Source organism: Stegostoma tigrinum, chromosome 8 (assembly GCF_030684315.1).
Source record: "Stegostoma tigrinum isolate sSteTig4 chromosome 8, sSteTig4.hap1, whole genome shotgun sequence".
Classification (NCBI taxonomy): Eukaryota; Metazoa; Chordata; class Chondrichthyes; order Orectolobiformes; family Stegostomatidae; genus Stegostoma; species Stegostoma tigrinum.
The window spans coordinates 31,983,633-31,998,820 of record NC_081361.1 but is presented as its reverse complement, the minus strand read 5'-3'; the positions used below and the strand labels follow the sequence as shown (position 1 = coordinate 31,998,820).

Sequence of the window (15,188 nt, the reverse complement as noted above, 5' to 3'; positions counted from 1 at the left end):
GGGCGTGGAGTGAACATGAGTGTTCAGAAGGAAGCTTGGAGTGACGGGGTGATTTGCAGGGGCATGGAGAATAAGTAGACTGTGTTAGGTATGGTTTAGTGGGCCTTCTAGCAATTGGCACTGGCCTGCCATGTTGGAGAATTGAAATGGGCCTTCTAACCAGCCTCAAGACAAAAAAAAACTACAGATGCTGGAATCCAAGGTGGAGTTGTGCGAGGAGTCGGAGAAAATGAATGAGATTCTTAAAGAGTACTTTGTGTCGGTATTCACTGAGGAGACGGACATGACGGATGTTGAGATTAGGTATCGATGTTTGATTACTCAAGGTCAAGTTGGCATAAGGACAGGGGAAGAGTTTGGTATTTTAAAAGGCATTAGGGTGGACAAGTCCCCAGGTCCAGATGGGATCTATCCCAGGTTACTGACGGAAGCGAGTGACGAAATAGCTGGGGCCTTAACAGATAGCTTTGCAGCATCCTGGAGCATAGGTGAGGTCCTGGAGGACTGGAGAATTGCTAATGTTGTCCCCTTGTTGAAGAAGGGTAGCAAGGATAATACATATAATTATAGACCGGTGAGCCTGACGTCAGTGGTGTAGAAGCTGCTGGAGAAGATACTGAGGGATAGGATCTATTTACATTTGGAAGAAAAAAGGCTTATTAGTGATAGGCAGCATGGTTTTGTGCAGGGAACGTCATGTCTTACCAATTTGATAGAATTCTTTGAGGAAGTGACAAAGTTGATAATTGAGGGAAGGGCTGTAGATGTCATGTACGTGGACTTCAGTAAGCCGTTTGATTAGGTTCCCCATGGTAGGCTGATGGAGAAAGTGAAGTCGCATGGGGCCCAGGGTGTACTAGCTAGATGGATAGAGAACTGGCTGGGAAACAGGAGACAGAGAGTTGTAGTGGAAGGGAATTTCTCAAAATGGAGAACTGACCAGTGCGGTTCCGTAGGGATCCGCTTTCGGACCACTGTTGTTTGTGATTTACGTAAAAGATCTGGAGGAAGGTATAGATGGTCTGATTAGCAAGTTTGCAGATGACACTAAGATTGGTGGAGTAGCAGATAGTGAAACCGACTATCGGAGAATGCAGCAGAATATAGATAGATTGGAGAGTTTGCTGAAGAAATGGCAGGTGGAGTTCAATCCAGGCAAATGCGAGGTGATGCATTTTAGAAGATCCAATTCAGGAGCGAACTATACAGTAAATGGAAAAGCCCTGGGGAAAATTGATGCACAGAGAGATCTGGGTGTTCAGGTCCATTGTACCCTAAAGGTGGCAACGCAGGTCGATGGAGTGGCCAAAAAGGCATATGGCATGCTTTCATTCATTGTACGGGGTATTGAGTACAAGAGTTGATAGGCCATGTTCCAGTTGAACTTTGATTCAATCACATTTGGAATACTGCATACAACTCTGGTTGCCACATTACCAAAAGGGGTGGATGCTTTGGAGAGGGTGCAGTGGAGGTTCACCACGATGTTGCCTGGTATGGAGGGCACTAACTATGAAGAAAGGTTGAGTAGATTACGATTATTTACATTAGAAAGGCAGAGGTTGAGGGGGAGACCTGAATGAGGCTTACAAAATCATGAGAGGTACAGACAGGGTGGATAGCAAGATGCTTTTTCCCAGAGTGGGGCACTCACTTACTAGGGGCCACAATTTCAAGGTGAGAGGGGAAACATTTAAGGGAGATATGGGTGGAAAGTTCTTTATGCAGACGGTGTTGGGTGCCTGGAACGCGTTGCCAGTGGAGGTGGTTGAGGCGGGCATGATAATGTCATTTAGGATGTATCTGGACAGATGTATGAATGGGCAGGGAGCAGAGGGATACAGATCCTTGGAAAATAGGAGACAAGATTAGATAGAGGATCTGGACCAGCGCAGGCTTGGAGGGCCAAAGGGCCTGTTCCTGTGCTGTAATTTTTTTTGTTTGTTAACTGCATTCCTTGACACCAACAGCCCTACCTAGTATTTGCTTTCTTTTTTTTTGCAACTGGAATACAGTGGGGTTTTTCTGCTAACTTTTAACTCCCATCTCTTATTAAAGTACTTGTTATTTCCTTGGGTTCAGGTGCATGGGAATGCACTGTCTGTGGCTTGGTGATAATTCTTTGAAACTAGGATCTCCTTGCCTGCAGTTTCAGCTAGCATCAGTAACTGTCTCGGGCTTCACTCAAGATGTAATGTCATCAGTATCCTTCAAATATCTAACCATCTTGCACATCTGTCAAGTATGTCATGCAGTATTTTGAAACACAGTTTGCACTATCACTCATCTGGTACAAAAGGTCTGTGCCAGCATTGAATATGGAAGGAGAATTTGGCAGTCAAAATGACAATGGTCTTTCATATATTATCTGACAGCTTCCATTTACTAGTCTGACTGTGTACCAGCAATCATAATTTAGCCAACTAATATGTACTACATGGTTAATGTCAAATTTAAATAGTAAAGATTAATGATTCACCAATTCTCACTGACAAGTACAGTTCTTTCATTAATGACATTTAAATTTGGTTGATTAGTAATGAGTTCATGCACCACAAACCTTCCTCAGTGCTGCACTCTGACTTCTTAAAGGGATTCTTCCATCAGTGATCAGCCATTTTTAATGAAAATGGCAGTCACTGAGCTCCTGGTTTGTAGGATTCCCAAGATAAGAACTTGAGTAGGTGTCTAAAAGTCTCAAGTCAGGCAACATTGTTTTTCAGGTTCCAAAGATTAGTTTTCTGTACATAGATAACAAGGTGTAGAGCTGGATGAACACAGCAGGCCAAGCAGCATCATAGGAGCAGGAAAGCCAACGTTTCGGGTTCAGACCCTTCCTCGTGTATTTCATCCAGCTAATATTTATAGTCATAAAATCTAATTATATTTATGGCACATACATAAACTATTTACACAATTCCTAGCCATCCATTCTGCAATAAGTAGCAACCACAGAAAGATATCAAGGGAAAGCAGAAATAAACTTAAAATAATTTAAATGTCGACATAACCGCTTTTATTTTAAATATCAGCTCATGGTATGTGCTGAAAAATCAGGTCACCTTCAGATTTTGCAACTTAGTATAATTGTAACAATATTTGTTGCTTCAAGATCGTATGTCCTAAACAAATTAAAATCAACAGAATGCTTAATGTATGATGTAATGATTATCATAAAAGTCTGGTAACATTTGGGACCAGCAGTCCTGTGTTTAAGGAGAAACAACTGATTGTGTATTGTCCATGAAGATAAAAATTTAAATTTATTCTAAATGTTCTCACTGTTTGAAAGCTTAGAAGAGATTTTGACCATCAGTTGGCTCTTAACTGAGCTGAATCATTTCTGGCTGTACAAAATAAATTTTTTGACAATAGATTTGTGAGAAACTTCCTTTATTAAGAACGTTATGGTGTGCTTTGTTTTATTAATGTCAACATAGCTTATTCATGAGAATGTAATCATGTTTCACTTGCTGTCGTGAGTAATTGGCTTTGCGTGGAATTACATGGAATTCTATGAGTACTGTGAACCTATTGTTAAAAAGCTTAAGATGTCTGATATCTAGAGGTGGGTAAAAATTCACTTCAGAAGTTGAAATAAAAGAAAGCTTTCCTGCTTTTTACAGCTGGGTCGATACCCAAAACTGCGAGAGGAGACTGAGAGAATTGTTTCCAGCTACATACGAGAAAGAGAGGAGAGGACAAAGAACCAGGTTAACAATGAACATTTATTTTCAAACTTATCAAAAAATAGTACAAGATACTATTTTTAAAAAGACAAAAGGATAGTCCTGGTAAATACAAGCCAGTCACCCTAACTTCAATGATGGGCAAATTACTGAAAAAAAAATTAAGGAGCAATGATGAATAATCATTTAGGAATGCACAGCTTTCTCAAGGATGGTATCAGAGATTTGATGAGATATGTTTAGCTAGTTTGAAATTTTAAGGAGGTACTATCTTGGATATCATCCCCATAACATTAGATGAAGCTTTTCACAAGGACTCACTGCTTAGCCAAATTCAAGAGCTGTGGAATCCGAGGGAAATGGCAATTTTGATCCAAGATTATTTCAATGGCAAGAAACAAAGTGTAACGATTAACGAATGTTTTTGTGACTGAAATGCTATTTGCTGTGGTCATAAAAATAGTCATTACAAAGTTGTGATTATGAAATGGCCAAGACTGGAACTGAATAGCTAGCTCGGTTAATATAGGATGAGATCAATAAAGAAATTACTATGGTTCTGAAGGTCAAGATTTAGAATCAGTTTGGATGGAGATAAGAAATAACTCCACTTGTGGAAATAGTTTATAGCACTGTAACTGTGGCTATACTATAAAGAGGTGCATAAATCAAGAAAGAAAGGCACTGCAAAATTGTGGCCAATTTTGATTTTCTTATAGATTGGACACCGCTATGCTAACTTAGTGCCAACTTTCACCTGCCACTCTTTCCCTTTTCACCTATCAAGCCAACTCATTGAATAATCATAAGTATCTATGCAAATATGAGAAAATTTATTTCTTAAGCTTCTATATTGCAATCTGCACACTATGTAGAAAAACACCCTCATTCATACACAAGCAATTGGACACTTGTTGATGCTAGTTGATATATTTTGGCACTTCTTGACAGACTGAACCTTGTTGACACTACTTGGCAGATCGGACTGTTCCAAAGGTTAATGCACTTTTTTAACAACGCAATGCTCTGCACGGTTAACTGTCTGAAAGGGCACTGGATCCCTATCTCCAAAGGAAATCTAATGCCGAAGTACCAACGGACCCGTGAGCTTGACTCTCAAGCTGCACTGGAATGTCTGACCTGTCCAGTGGGACACTCTGGCTTTCTGAAACCAATTCTCCTAGAACAGACATGTTCTTACCTGGGATAATGGGAACTGCAGATGCTGGAGATTCCAAGATAATAAAATGTGAGGCTGGATGAACACAGCAGGCCAAGCAGCATCTCAGGAGCACAAAAGCTGACGTTTCGGGCCTAGACCCTTCATCAGAGAGGATGGGCTCTGATGAAGGGTCTAGGCCCGAAACGTCAGCTTTTGTGCTCCTGAGATGCTGCTTGGCCTGCTGTGTTCATCCAGCCTCACATTTTATTATGTTCTTACCTGGTCCAGTTTCGACATTCTGGACTGCAGATACCAGCGAGTCCAGAATCTGAATTCACTGGAGGCTGCTGGCCATTTAATGGCCACACGTGGGATTCCTGACATTTTCATTACAAAAAGGTAGTTTACCCCAAGAGCTGGGTCATGTGACCTTTCTGAGAGCTTTGGAGCCATTGCATCTCTGAAAAAGAAGTTCATGTCCTTCACAAATGCACCATTTTAACTCCTGTCATTAAGTGTCCTTTGCTCTGAAAAGTTTCTCTTCACAATTTCATAATGTGTGCAGATATATATCTATATTCATTAGATTATCCATTAATATATTAGATAGTACTTCTTCAGGACACGAGTCTCATTGAAGTTGCGGTGAATGAATAGTGATCTTATGGAAACACAGGGCTTCACAGGATAGATACTAATGTCATCTCTCCTGAGGGAGCCTAGAATTAAGGGTCACGATGTTGGAATAGGGGATCTCTCATTTAAGACAAAAATAAGGAGGAATTTCTGCTCTCAGAAAGCCATGAATCCATGGAATTCTCTATCCCAATGAAGGCTGATTCACTGAATATATTCAAGGCTGAATTCGACACTCTCTTTTTAAATCTTTAAAGGAGCCATGAGGGAGCAAGACGAAATGTGGATTTGAGTCAAAATATTGGAAATAAATCACCATTCCTTTAGTGTTGCTGGGTTAAAATCCTTCTCTTATAGCATTATGGATGTACCTATAGGGCTACAGTAGTTGAAGAACACAGCTAACTGTCATCTTCTCTAGGTGCACCTAGTGATGAACAATAAATGTTGGCCCAACCAGCAACAACCAGGTCAGGCACATGGGGCAGAATGGCCTCCTACTCCTCTTATTCCTTATCATATCATAAAACACTTAGTATTGGGTGATTTTTCTGAAGGAGGGTCCAGACCCGAAACACCAGCTTTCCTGCTCCTCTGAAGCTGCCTGGCCTGCTGTGTACATCCAGCTCTACACCTTGTTATCTCTAGTATTGGGTGCCTGGACGTGCATGCAGGAGGTGTGATTAAGTAGTGTATGCAGGATATAAAAATTGGCTTGATGGTTAAGAGTGAGGCTGAAAGCTGCAGACGGCATAGAGATATCGATAGATGGGTTAATGGGCAGAAAACCAGCAAATGTAGTTCAATTTAGAGAATTGCGAGGTAACATATTTTTGAAGTTGATACAATCAAAGGAATTACAAAATGATAGAATTCTGTAAGGTCTTAGGGAGCAAGGGGATCATGGTGTTTACACCTCCCTACTAATACCAGGTCAGGTAGATAAGGGGTGATGAAGTGTGCATGTAAGGTACTTTTGTTTTTGTGGTCAAGGCATGGTACTTAGGTGCTAGTTTACTGTATACAGTTATATTTGCCACAGTACACAAGATTTGTGCAGAGGAGATTTAGATGATATGGCTAAAAATGAATGTTTTTAGCTAAGAAGACAGATTGAATAGCGTAGGTTTTTTCCTTCGAAACAGAGGAGATCCTGATGACAGGTGTGTGATTTAGATATATTAATATCATTCTTGGAATTTAGATTTAAAAATAAACTAGTGGGTATTGGTTAGTCTCATTTGGGTTCTCCTTTATATATAAAAATGGATTAGCAGGTGACTGCTGATCCCGGTGGTGTTAGTGGAAAGACGTTTTACTAATGCATTTAGTACAGGTAAAGTAAACAAAGGCCATTGGTTTTTCTTTCAGTTCAAAAGAACCGAAGATGTGCATTTTTTAAAAAATCGCGTGATTCAGAACACACCACTGTTGAGTGTGGAAGCAAGTATAGTTTCTCTCCTAGAATAAAGATTCAGGGCAATTTAAGGAACAAATCTCCTTAGGATAGTTCAGTTTGTGAAAGTTCCAGATCAGGAGAATGAGTCAAACTCTGCAGGTTATTAGAAATAAAAATTGCGAAATGTTCATGTCGTCAGATTAGCAAAGGCCTTATCAAATTGTCTCCACGGTCCAGGACATTTATTAGCGCTTGAGTTACTTTAATGGATAGTGTCAGGAAACAGGTTGAAATTTCGCTTTGCTGTGTGTTTTGAGATCATTCCAACGGACGTTTATATTTAGGCAGCTTGGTTTGTTTGATTTACTTCCTTTATGTAAAATAAATTTATTTTTTGTCTTTTAAATTACGTCTGCAACCTCGGGTGAACATCTCTCAGGGACTACTGTTAACTAAGTAAGCAAAAGAAAAGCGTGTGATCTATCAAGCCAGGTTTCTGAGATCTGACTTGTGCAGTCGTATCATCAGTGGTCATGGTACATTACAGACAGGACAAGCTGAATTAACTGTTCTTATCTATTAAGGTTTTCTATTCAGTGAGTGTTAAAGAATCAATTTCACATTATTATGCCCCCGTAGTCTCTACAATTCCAAGCTTCTGACCCATTTCACCCTTAACATACATAGTTAGATGCCTCAAGAAAGGTCAAACTGAAACAATTACACTCATGTTTAATAATATTCTTACCAGAAAGATGAATCATACTTGACAGAAGCTGTGGTAGAGTTTTTGCTGTTCACGTATTTAGATGGCTGGAGAACTGAGGGAGGTGGTACCATTGAAGATTACAGCTTTGAAAGTTTTGTCCTTGCTTTTTTTAGGTTGTATTACTGATTGATATCCAGTTGTCTTATATCAACACTAACCACGAAGATTTCATCGGGTTTGCAAAGTAGGTATCCCATTAGTCTTTTAATAATGAACTTAATTTACAAATTAAAAAAAGGTGTTCATAAATTTTGTAACTAAATCATTGCAGGCTCCCACCATGCCAAACATTGGCAGTGGGATAAATCATAGGACAGAAATTTGTGCTGCTTCTGGAAGCAGAGCACAGAAAGGGTGGCAGAACTTAATTGCATGAAAAGTAAAAAATCAGCTACCCAACAGCAGTGTGAGAGTTTGCAGTAAAATTCTTGGAACTTGAAAGAGGGTTGAGCTTTCTGACAGCAAATGTCAGGATGCCCTTTTGCATTCCATTCATATTGTTGAACGGCAGGCTGGCCAGAATTAAATTCCTCTTCCCAATTGAGTTCTCAGCAAGCAAGCAGTATGCGTCTTCCAATTCACAACTACACGTGAGAGGCAGGCAGCAGGTGGGTGCTGGACTTTGGAAGAAGTAGCTGCTACTTTAACCTTTTTGGGGATCTTTCAGCTATGCAATGCCATGCCATGATTGACATCAGATGGCAGTTAAATAAGTTGCACAAAGGTGAAAAACAGGAGGCTGGAGAATTGCTCATGGATCAAGGAATCCGACCCAAGTAGAAAGGCCGCCCTGCCAAGCGTGGAGGTCTGTCTGAGGCATTCAGATGAGGGAAGTGGTGCTCAGGCCAGAATATTTAGCTGCAGGCATTTATTCCTAGCGCCAGGGTGATGCTCTTCGCTTGCAGGGACTAAGAGCCTCTCTGAGTGTGCTTTCAGTATGCCACCAGGTCCTTTCCTGCTTGCTCACACTACAAGATCTGCTGAGCTGCTTACACAAACATATGGAATGAGCTGGGAACTGAGCAATTGCACAAGAAAAGCTGACCTGTCCCAGAGTGAAAGTAGCGTTTAGTTATATGCTTGCTATTAAACCTCGACTCCATAACTGCACATTCCACCCATCTTGAAATTCATGTATTAATCACAAACAGTACTTTTGCGAATAGTTTAGCATTGTACCCAAATCTTTTTATTGTGTTTGGTTAACGTACACCTGAATATTATTTTTTGACAAGTTGAAGGTTAACAAAAGATACTTACCAATGGTCAACTTTCCGCTTTATTTCACCCCTGCAGTATTGAGTAACAATTAAGCCTGTAAAGCAGTGTAAAGATTAGTGATTAACAGTGATAAACACAATGTTGAGTTTTAAAAAGAAATGGAGAAACTTTGGCCCTTTTGTCTTCAGAGGGAACAACTGAGAAGACATCTTGGACAAATTTAGAAGCTGCTAAGTGTCAAAGATGAGGTTAATGTAGAACTGTTTTTCATGGTATGCCAGAGTACTAAAATTGTGGTTTTAAATTAAAAGGCAGCTAAGAGCAGACAGCAAGAGGATTTTTCGCAAAGAAAGTGATTGATATTAGGAGCAGTTTTGCTAAGTGGAATGTGGAGAACATATGTCAGGGGATGAATCATAAATGGACTATTCAGCCCATCAAGTCCACATTGACCATCTGAAGAACATTCCAACTAGACCCAACGCCTACCATATCCCTGTAACCCTGCATTTTCCACGGCTAATCCACCCAGCCTGTCCCCACAGGGCAGTTAAGAGTTAACCCCTTTGCTGTGGGTCTGGAGTCACATGTAGGCCAGACCATGTACCGATGGCAATTTTTTTCCCTAAAGGACATTCGTGGATCAGATGGGTTTTTCCTAACAGTTGGCAATAGTTTCATGGTCATCATTAGACCCTTAATTCCAGAATGTTCTTGAATTCAAATTCCACCATTCTCCATGGGAGGACTCGAACCTGGGTCCTTGGATCATTACCTGTGTCTCTGGGTTAACAGTCCAGCGATAATACCACTGGACCATTGCCATTCGAGTTCCTTTCCACTTGCTGTTCAATCAAGAACCAACCATTTTTCCTTTTGAATGATAATTAAACATGAATTTCCTGCACTTCATGCTCGAAATTAGTCCTCCCATCATCTTGTATTCATTACAAATAAAGATAAATGCCTCAGATCAATTTATTTTATTAGTAGGCCATGACCATTTGTTGTTTACTAGTGATTCAGCCTTGGTCATTTTTACATTACACCTAGTACTTCATCTTCCCTCTGTTGCTTTCTACTTTATATGCATGGCATACTGAAAAATACAAACAGAATTGTGAATTGGTTGATGCTTTTTATCTGAGGGTATCTAAAGGATTCATATATCTTGCTAGTTATTCATCCTCTGGAACTTGCATTTATTTTTCTGTAGTGCCCAGCAAAGGACTAGCCAGTTTTGCAAGAAGCAGGCTGTTGGGAATCAGGTATGAATGCCTTTACTTGGAAATTTGTGTAAAGGTCTAAACGTCTAAATAGCTGCATGCATCGTGCTTCTGAATTATTAATTTAGTTTCCATTCTTTGCCATAGCTTTTGCTGCATGTAATTTTTCCTGACATTGTGAGCGTTTACTGTAACAAAACATGGAATTCTGTCAAAGAATTGTCTTTGAAATTTACCTTTTGAAGTGCAGTCTCATTGCAAAGCTTGTTCCAGCAAGACATAGCTTTCTTTCCTCTTCACCACCACAACCATCTATGCCACATTGACTTTGTTTTTGCTCATTTTTTAACCATTTTTTCTTCCCAATAATCCTCCATCTCAACTAATTGCACTTTGTTTTCAAATTTTTTTGTTGATAATGCTTGGAAGAAGATTTATTGGTGAGTAATCATTGTGTCCTTTTAGGTAGTGTAGTTTACTAGTTCAGACATGTGCATACTTTTATGAAGCGCAAAAGAGGTCTTATAGACATGATCAGGGTGTCTGTTTCATTAAAATGTTAATATAATATCAAGTGGTTGCCTGTATGTGGTGGACCATCTCATTCTTGGTACTGTCTGTTGTAATAAATATGAATTGTTTTAATTTTAAATATGCTTTTCATGGAGTTTAAGCAATTTATTGTGGTTTGGAAACTCCAAAATATGTTTCATTATTTTCTTAAAAAGTGAATTGAATTTACTAGAGTATTGTTATGGGTTTGTATCATGGCAGCCAGTTATTGTAAAATTGTGCAACAGACTCTGAAAGATTTTTTAAACTTAATGCTTAAATATGTGTACCTCAAATCCCATATTTTTACCAATGTATTTCTTTGTTGCATTCTTTTTGTTTTACTATTTCAGGACTCTCATCTTCCACTCTTGCGACAAATTGTACGAGCTAAGATTTTGTAAGATGCACTGTTGGTTTACTACTGAGCATTGCAACTTTTTGTCAGCTTGCCTCTAACCAAATAACACATTGATTTTCAGTTTGTTATTAACATTGTACATATTTTTCACCTTTAATGAACAGTAGAAAAGTTAAACGTTATCAATTTTTCACTTAGAGTTACTAACTATGTTGATGCACATGTATGAACTAGTATGCTGTTGAGCTGAAATAGACACCAATGCAAATATGTAAAACAGTGCATGGATTCTTGTCTCCATGTTAATAGAATCACATTGCAAATTGGCAATTTCATTATCCAAGTCTTTCTTATCAGGATTTCATTTTTTTGCACTTAGTCATGTATATGGACATGTATAAACCTTAAATCTATAGCAGTAATTTGTTAATATGGTGAATTGTTATGTAGTATAAATATTCTATTTATCATTTAAAATAATTCTTGTCATACTTACATCTTTGACTTTCACACTACCATTGAATGCATTCAATATTTTACTTAATTCTGCAAGATTTTTATGCCATCATAGAATGGCTCAGATAGTCTAATGATTGATTTCTTCCTTTGAATTGACTGCTTTATATATTTTTAAAACTGCTAAGTGAACGGAATAAGATATGGATAATGAAACCTGCTTGCCCTAGTTTTGTGCATGTTTGGTGAGATATATGTTAATATATTAGACTACTAATAATTTTAGCCTTTTACAAAAAAGTAAGCACTTGCAATACTTTAGGTCTGTTCTTTACTTGAATCTATCACTGTAACTGGTGACTAGAGTGTTTTTTCTTTTAGAAATGAGACTGAAAATATTTAGTCTTCCGACCTGTTTTGTCTCCCAACTTCAGCAGAATATCTGTCTTGTGTTAAATGTTTTAAATCTGTTCTGCAATTAAGTCCATAGCATTTTTGATGCCCATCTACTCTGTAGAATACATGCTGAAAAATTATATCTAAAGTTTTTTTTGTAACTACAGATGTATTTTATGACTTCAGACATATAGTTTCACAATTGTAATGTGATATTTATAAACAGAAAATCAGTTGCAGAACATTTTGGTAGCCTTATCAAATAACTTTGCCGGATACAAAAACTGAACTTATTTCAATTAATTTAAGGCAAGTAGAATTTAGAAAATTAGAATTGTCAAATTTAGCTAAAATATAATTTCAATAAAGTTTTCAAAATGTTCAAAATGTGCCACGTTTTCTTTAAAGCAATGCCGAATAAATTTGACTGCGAGTAGTTTTGTTTTAGTCTTTATATCTTTGTGGATCAACATATGGATTTGTGTAGTAGTTAATTTTATATTTGATTAAACTCACATGAATAATCAAATATAAAAGTTCTATTAATTACAACTCGGATTTTGCGGTCAGCTGCAAATTGACAGCACTTGATAGTGACTTCAAAGAAAGCTGTCTACAGTGATCTAGCAGTTTATCGACAGTGGATTTCTTTTCTTAATGTCATGTTGCAATTGCCACCAAGTCAAAGGGCCTCCAGCAACAGTGATATAATCAATCAGTGTAAGCAACCAATAATATTGAAGTATCCTCTCAGACAGCAAAACAGGCATGGAATGCACTGAATGCTTTTGATTTTTGTTAAAATGCAATGGAAAGAAAAACAAATGGTTGTGCATAACCATGGGTTTTAGTTAGGAGCTATAATAACATTCGCAACCATTCAAAGAGTCATAAAAGTAAAATGTAACTTTTTATCACAATGCAGGAATTTGACATTCCACAAATATTATATCACGTTATCTGGGCCAGTGCAACCAATTAATAATTACATGCAGTTAAAAGTTCAGGTGTACTTCATTCAACAAGCAGTGACCTTTAAGGATTTTTTTCAGTGAGACCAATAGTGCAAAAGACTAAAATTTTGCCAGTTCATTGATTTTTACTTGATTGTAGTTCGTGGGGACTTGAATAGTCCATCTTACGGGAGAGTGTAGAATTCCTGACAACAACTTCAGGATTTCCAATAGTAATCTGTAACCACCAGAAGTTACTGTTAGTTTTGGGGAAGTAATGATGGTGAGCAGATGGTTTCACTATTATTGCTATCTCAGAATCTGAGCCAATTTATTTTCTAGCACAGATAGATCCTGTGTGTTGTTAATGTGCACCATTAGTATTTCCTTCAGCTTTATATGCATTTAGCTGGTGAAGTAGACTTCAAATTATCGATTTATTATCTAAGAATAGAATTGGGCACGTGTATACTAGGTTCAACATTATTGTGCCAGATGTAGCACAAGTTGTGAGAGATAATGGGAACTGCAGATGCTGGAGATTCCAAGATAATAAAATGTGAGGCTGGATGAACACAGCAGGCCAAGCAGCATCTCAGGAGCACCACCCACGCCCTCCACCTCCTCCAGGACTTCCAATTCCCTGGCCCCCAACACCTCATATTCACCATGGACGTCCAGTCCCTGTACACCTGCATTCCGCATGGAGATGGCCTCAAGGCCCTCCGCTTCTTCCTGTCCCGCAGGCCCGACCAGGCCCCCTCCACCGACACTCTCATCCGCCTAGCTGAACTCGTCCTCACACTCAACAACTTCTCTTTTGACTCCTCCCACTTCCTACAGACTAAGGGGGTGGCCATGGGCACCCGCATGGGCCCCAGCTATGCCTGCCTCTTTGTAGGTTACGTGGAACAGTCCCTCTTCCGCACCTACACAGGCCCCAAACCCCACCTCTTCCTCCGGTACATTGATGACTGTATCGGCGCCGCCTCTTGCTCCCCAGAGGAGCTCGAACAGTTCATCCACTTCACCAACACCTTCCACCCCAACCTTCAGTTCACCTGGGCCATCTCCAGCACATCCCTCACCTTCCTGGACCTCTCAGTTTCCATCTCAGGCAACCAGCTTGTAACTGATGTCCATTTCAAGCCCACCGACTCCCACAGCTACCTAGAATACACCTCCTCCCACCCACCCTCCTGCAAAAATTCCATCCCCTATTCCCAATTCCTCCGCCTCCGCCGCATCTGCTCCCACGATAAGACATTCCACTCCCGCACATCCCAGATGTCCAAGTTCTTTCAGGACCGCAACTTTCCCCCCACGGTGATTGAGAACGCCCTTGACTGCGTCTCCCGCATTTCCCGCGACACATCCCTCACACCCCGCCCCCGCCACAACCGCCCCAAGAGGATCCCCCTCGTTCTCACACACCACCCTACCAACCTCTGGATACAACGCATTATCCTCCGACACTTCCGCCATTTACAATCCGACCCCACCACCCAAGACATTTTCCCATCCCCTCCCCTGTCTGCTTTCCGGAGAGACCACTCTCTCCGTGACTCCCTTGTTCGCTCCACACTGCCCTCCAACCCCACCACACCCGGCACCTTCCCCTGCAACCGCAGGAAATGCTACACTTGTCCCCACACCTCCTCCCTCACCCCCATCCCAGGCCCCAAGATGACATTCCACATTAAGCAGAGGTTCACCTGCACATCTGCCAATGTGGTATACTGCATCCACTGTACCCGGTGCGGCTTTCTCTACATTGGGGAAACCAAGCGGAGGCTTGGGGACCGCTTTGCAGAACACCTCCGCTCAGTTCGCAACAAACAACTGCACCTCCCAGTCGCAAACCATTTCCACTCCCCCTCCCATTCTCTTGATGACATGTCCATCATGGGCCTCCTGCACTGCCACAATGATGCCACCCGAAGGTTGCAGGAACAGCAACTCATATTCCGCCTGGGAACCCTGCAGCCATATGGTATCAATGTGGACTTCACCAGTTTCAAAATCTCCCCTTCCCCTACTGCATCCCCAAACCATCCCAGTGCATCCCGTCCCCCCACTGCACCACACAACCAGCCCAGCTCTTCCCCCCCCCCCACCCACTGCATCCCAAAACCAGTCCAACCTGTCTCTGCCTCCCTAACCGGTTCTTCCTCTCACCCATCCCTTCCTCCCACCCCAAGCCGCACCCCCAGCTACCTACTAACCTCATCCCACCTCCTTGACCTGTCCGTCTTCCCTGGACTGACCTATCCCCTCCCTACCTCCCCACCTACACCCTCTCCACCTATCTTCTTTACTCTCCATCTTCGGTCCGCCTCCCCCTCTCTCCCTATTTATTCCAGTTCCC

At 40.6% G+C, this 15,188-nt stretch overlaps 1 protein-coding gene across 1 annotated transcript in view; it reads left to right on the top strand.

Moving 5' to 3' along the window:
• Positions 1-15,188, top strand: part of LOC125456426 (dynamin-3) — a 232,545-nt gene that overhangs the window by 87,416 nt on the left and 129,941 nt on the right. The window contains exons 11-14 of the mRNA XM_048539519.1: positions 3,627-3,713; positions 7,769-7,839; positions 10,093-10,144; positions 11,008-11,037. Coding sequence (XP_048395476.1) covers positions 3,627-3,713; positions 7,769-7,839; positions 10,093-10,144; positions 11,008-11,037 — 240 coding nt within the window. The remainder of the gene's footprint in view (positions 1-3,626; positions 3,714-7,768; positions 7,840-10,092; positions 10,145-11,007; positions 11,038-15,188) is intronic.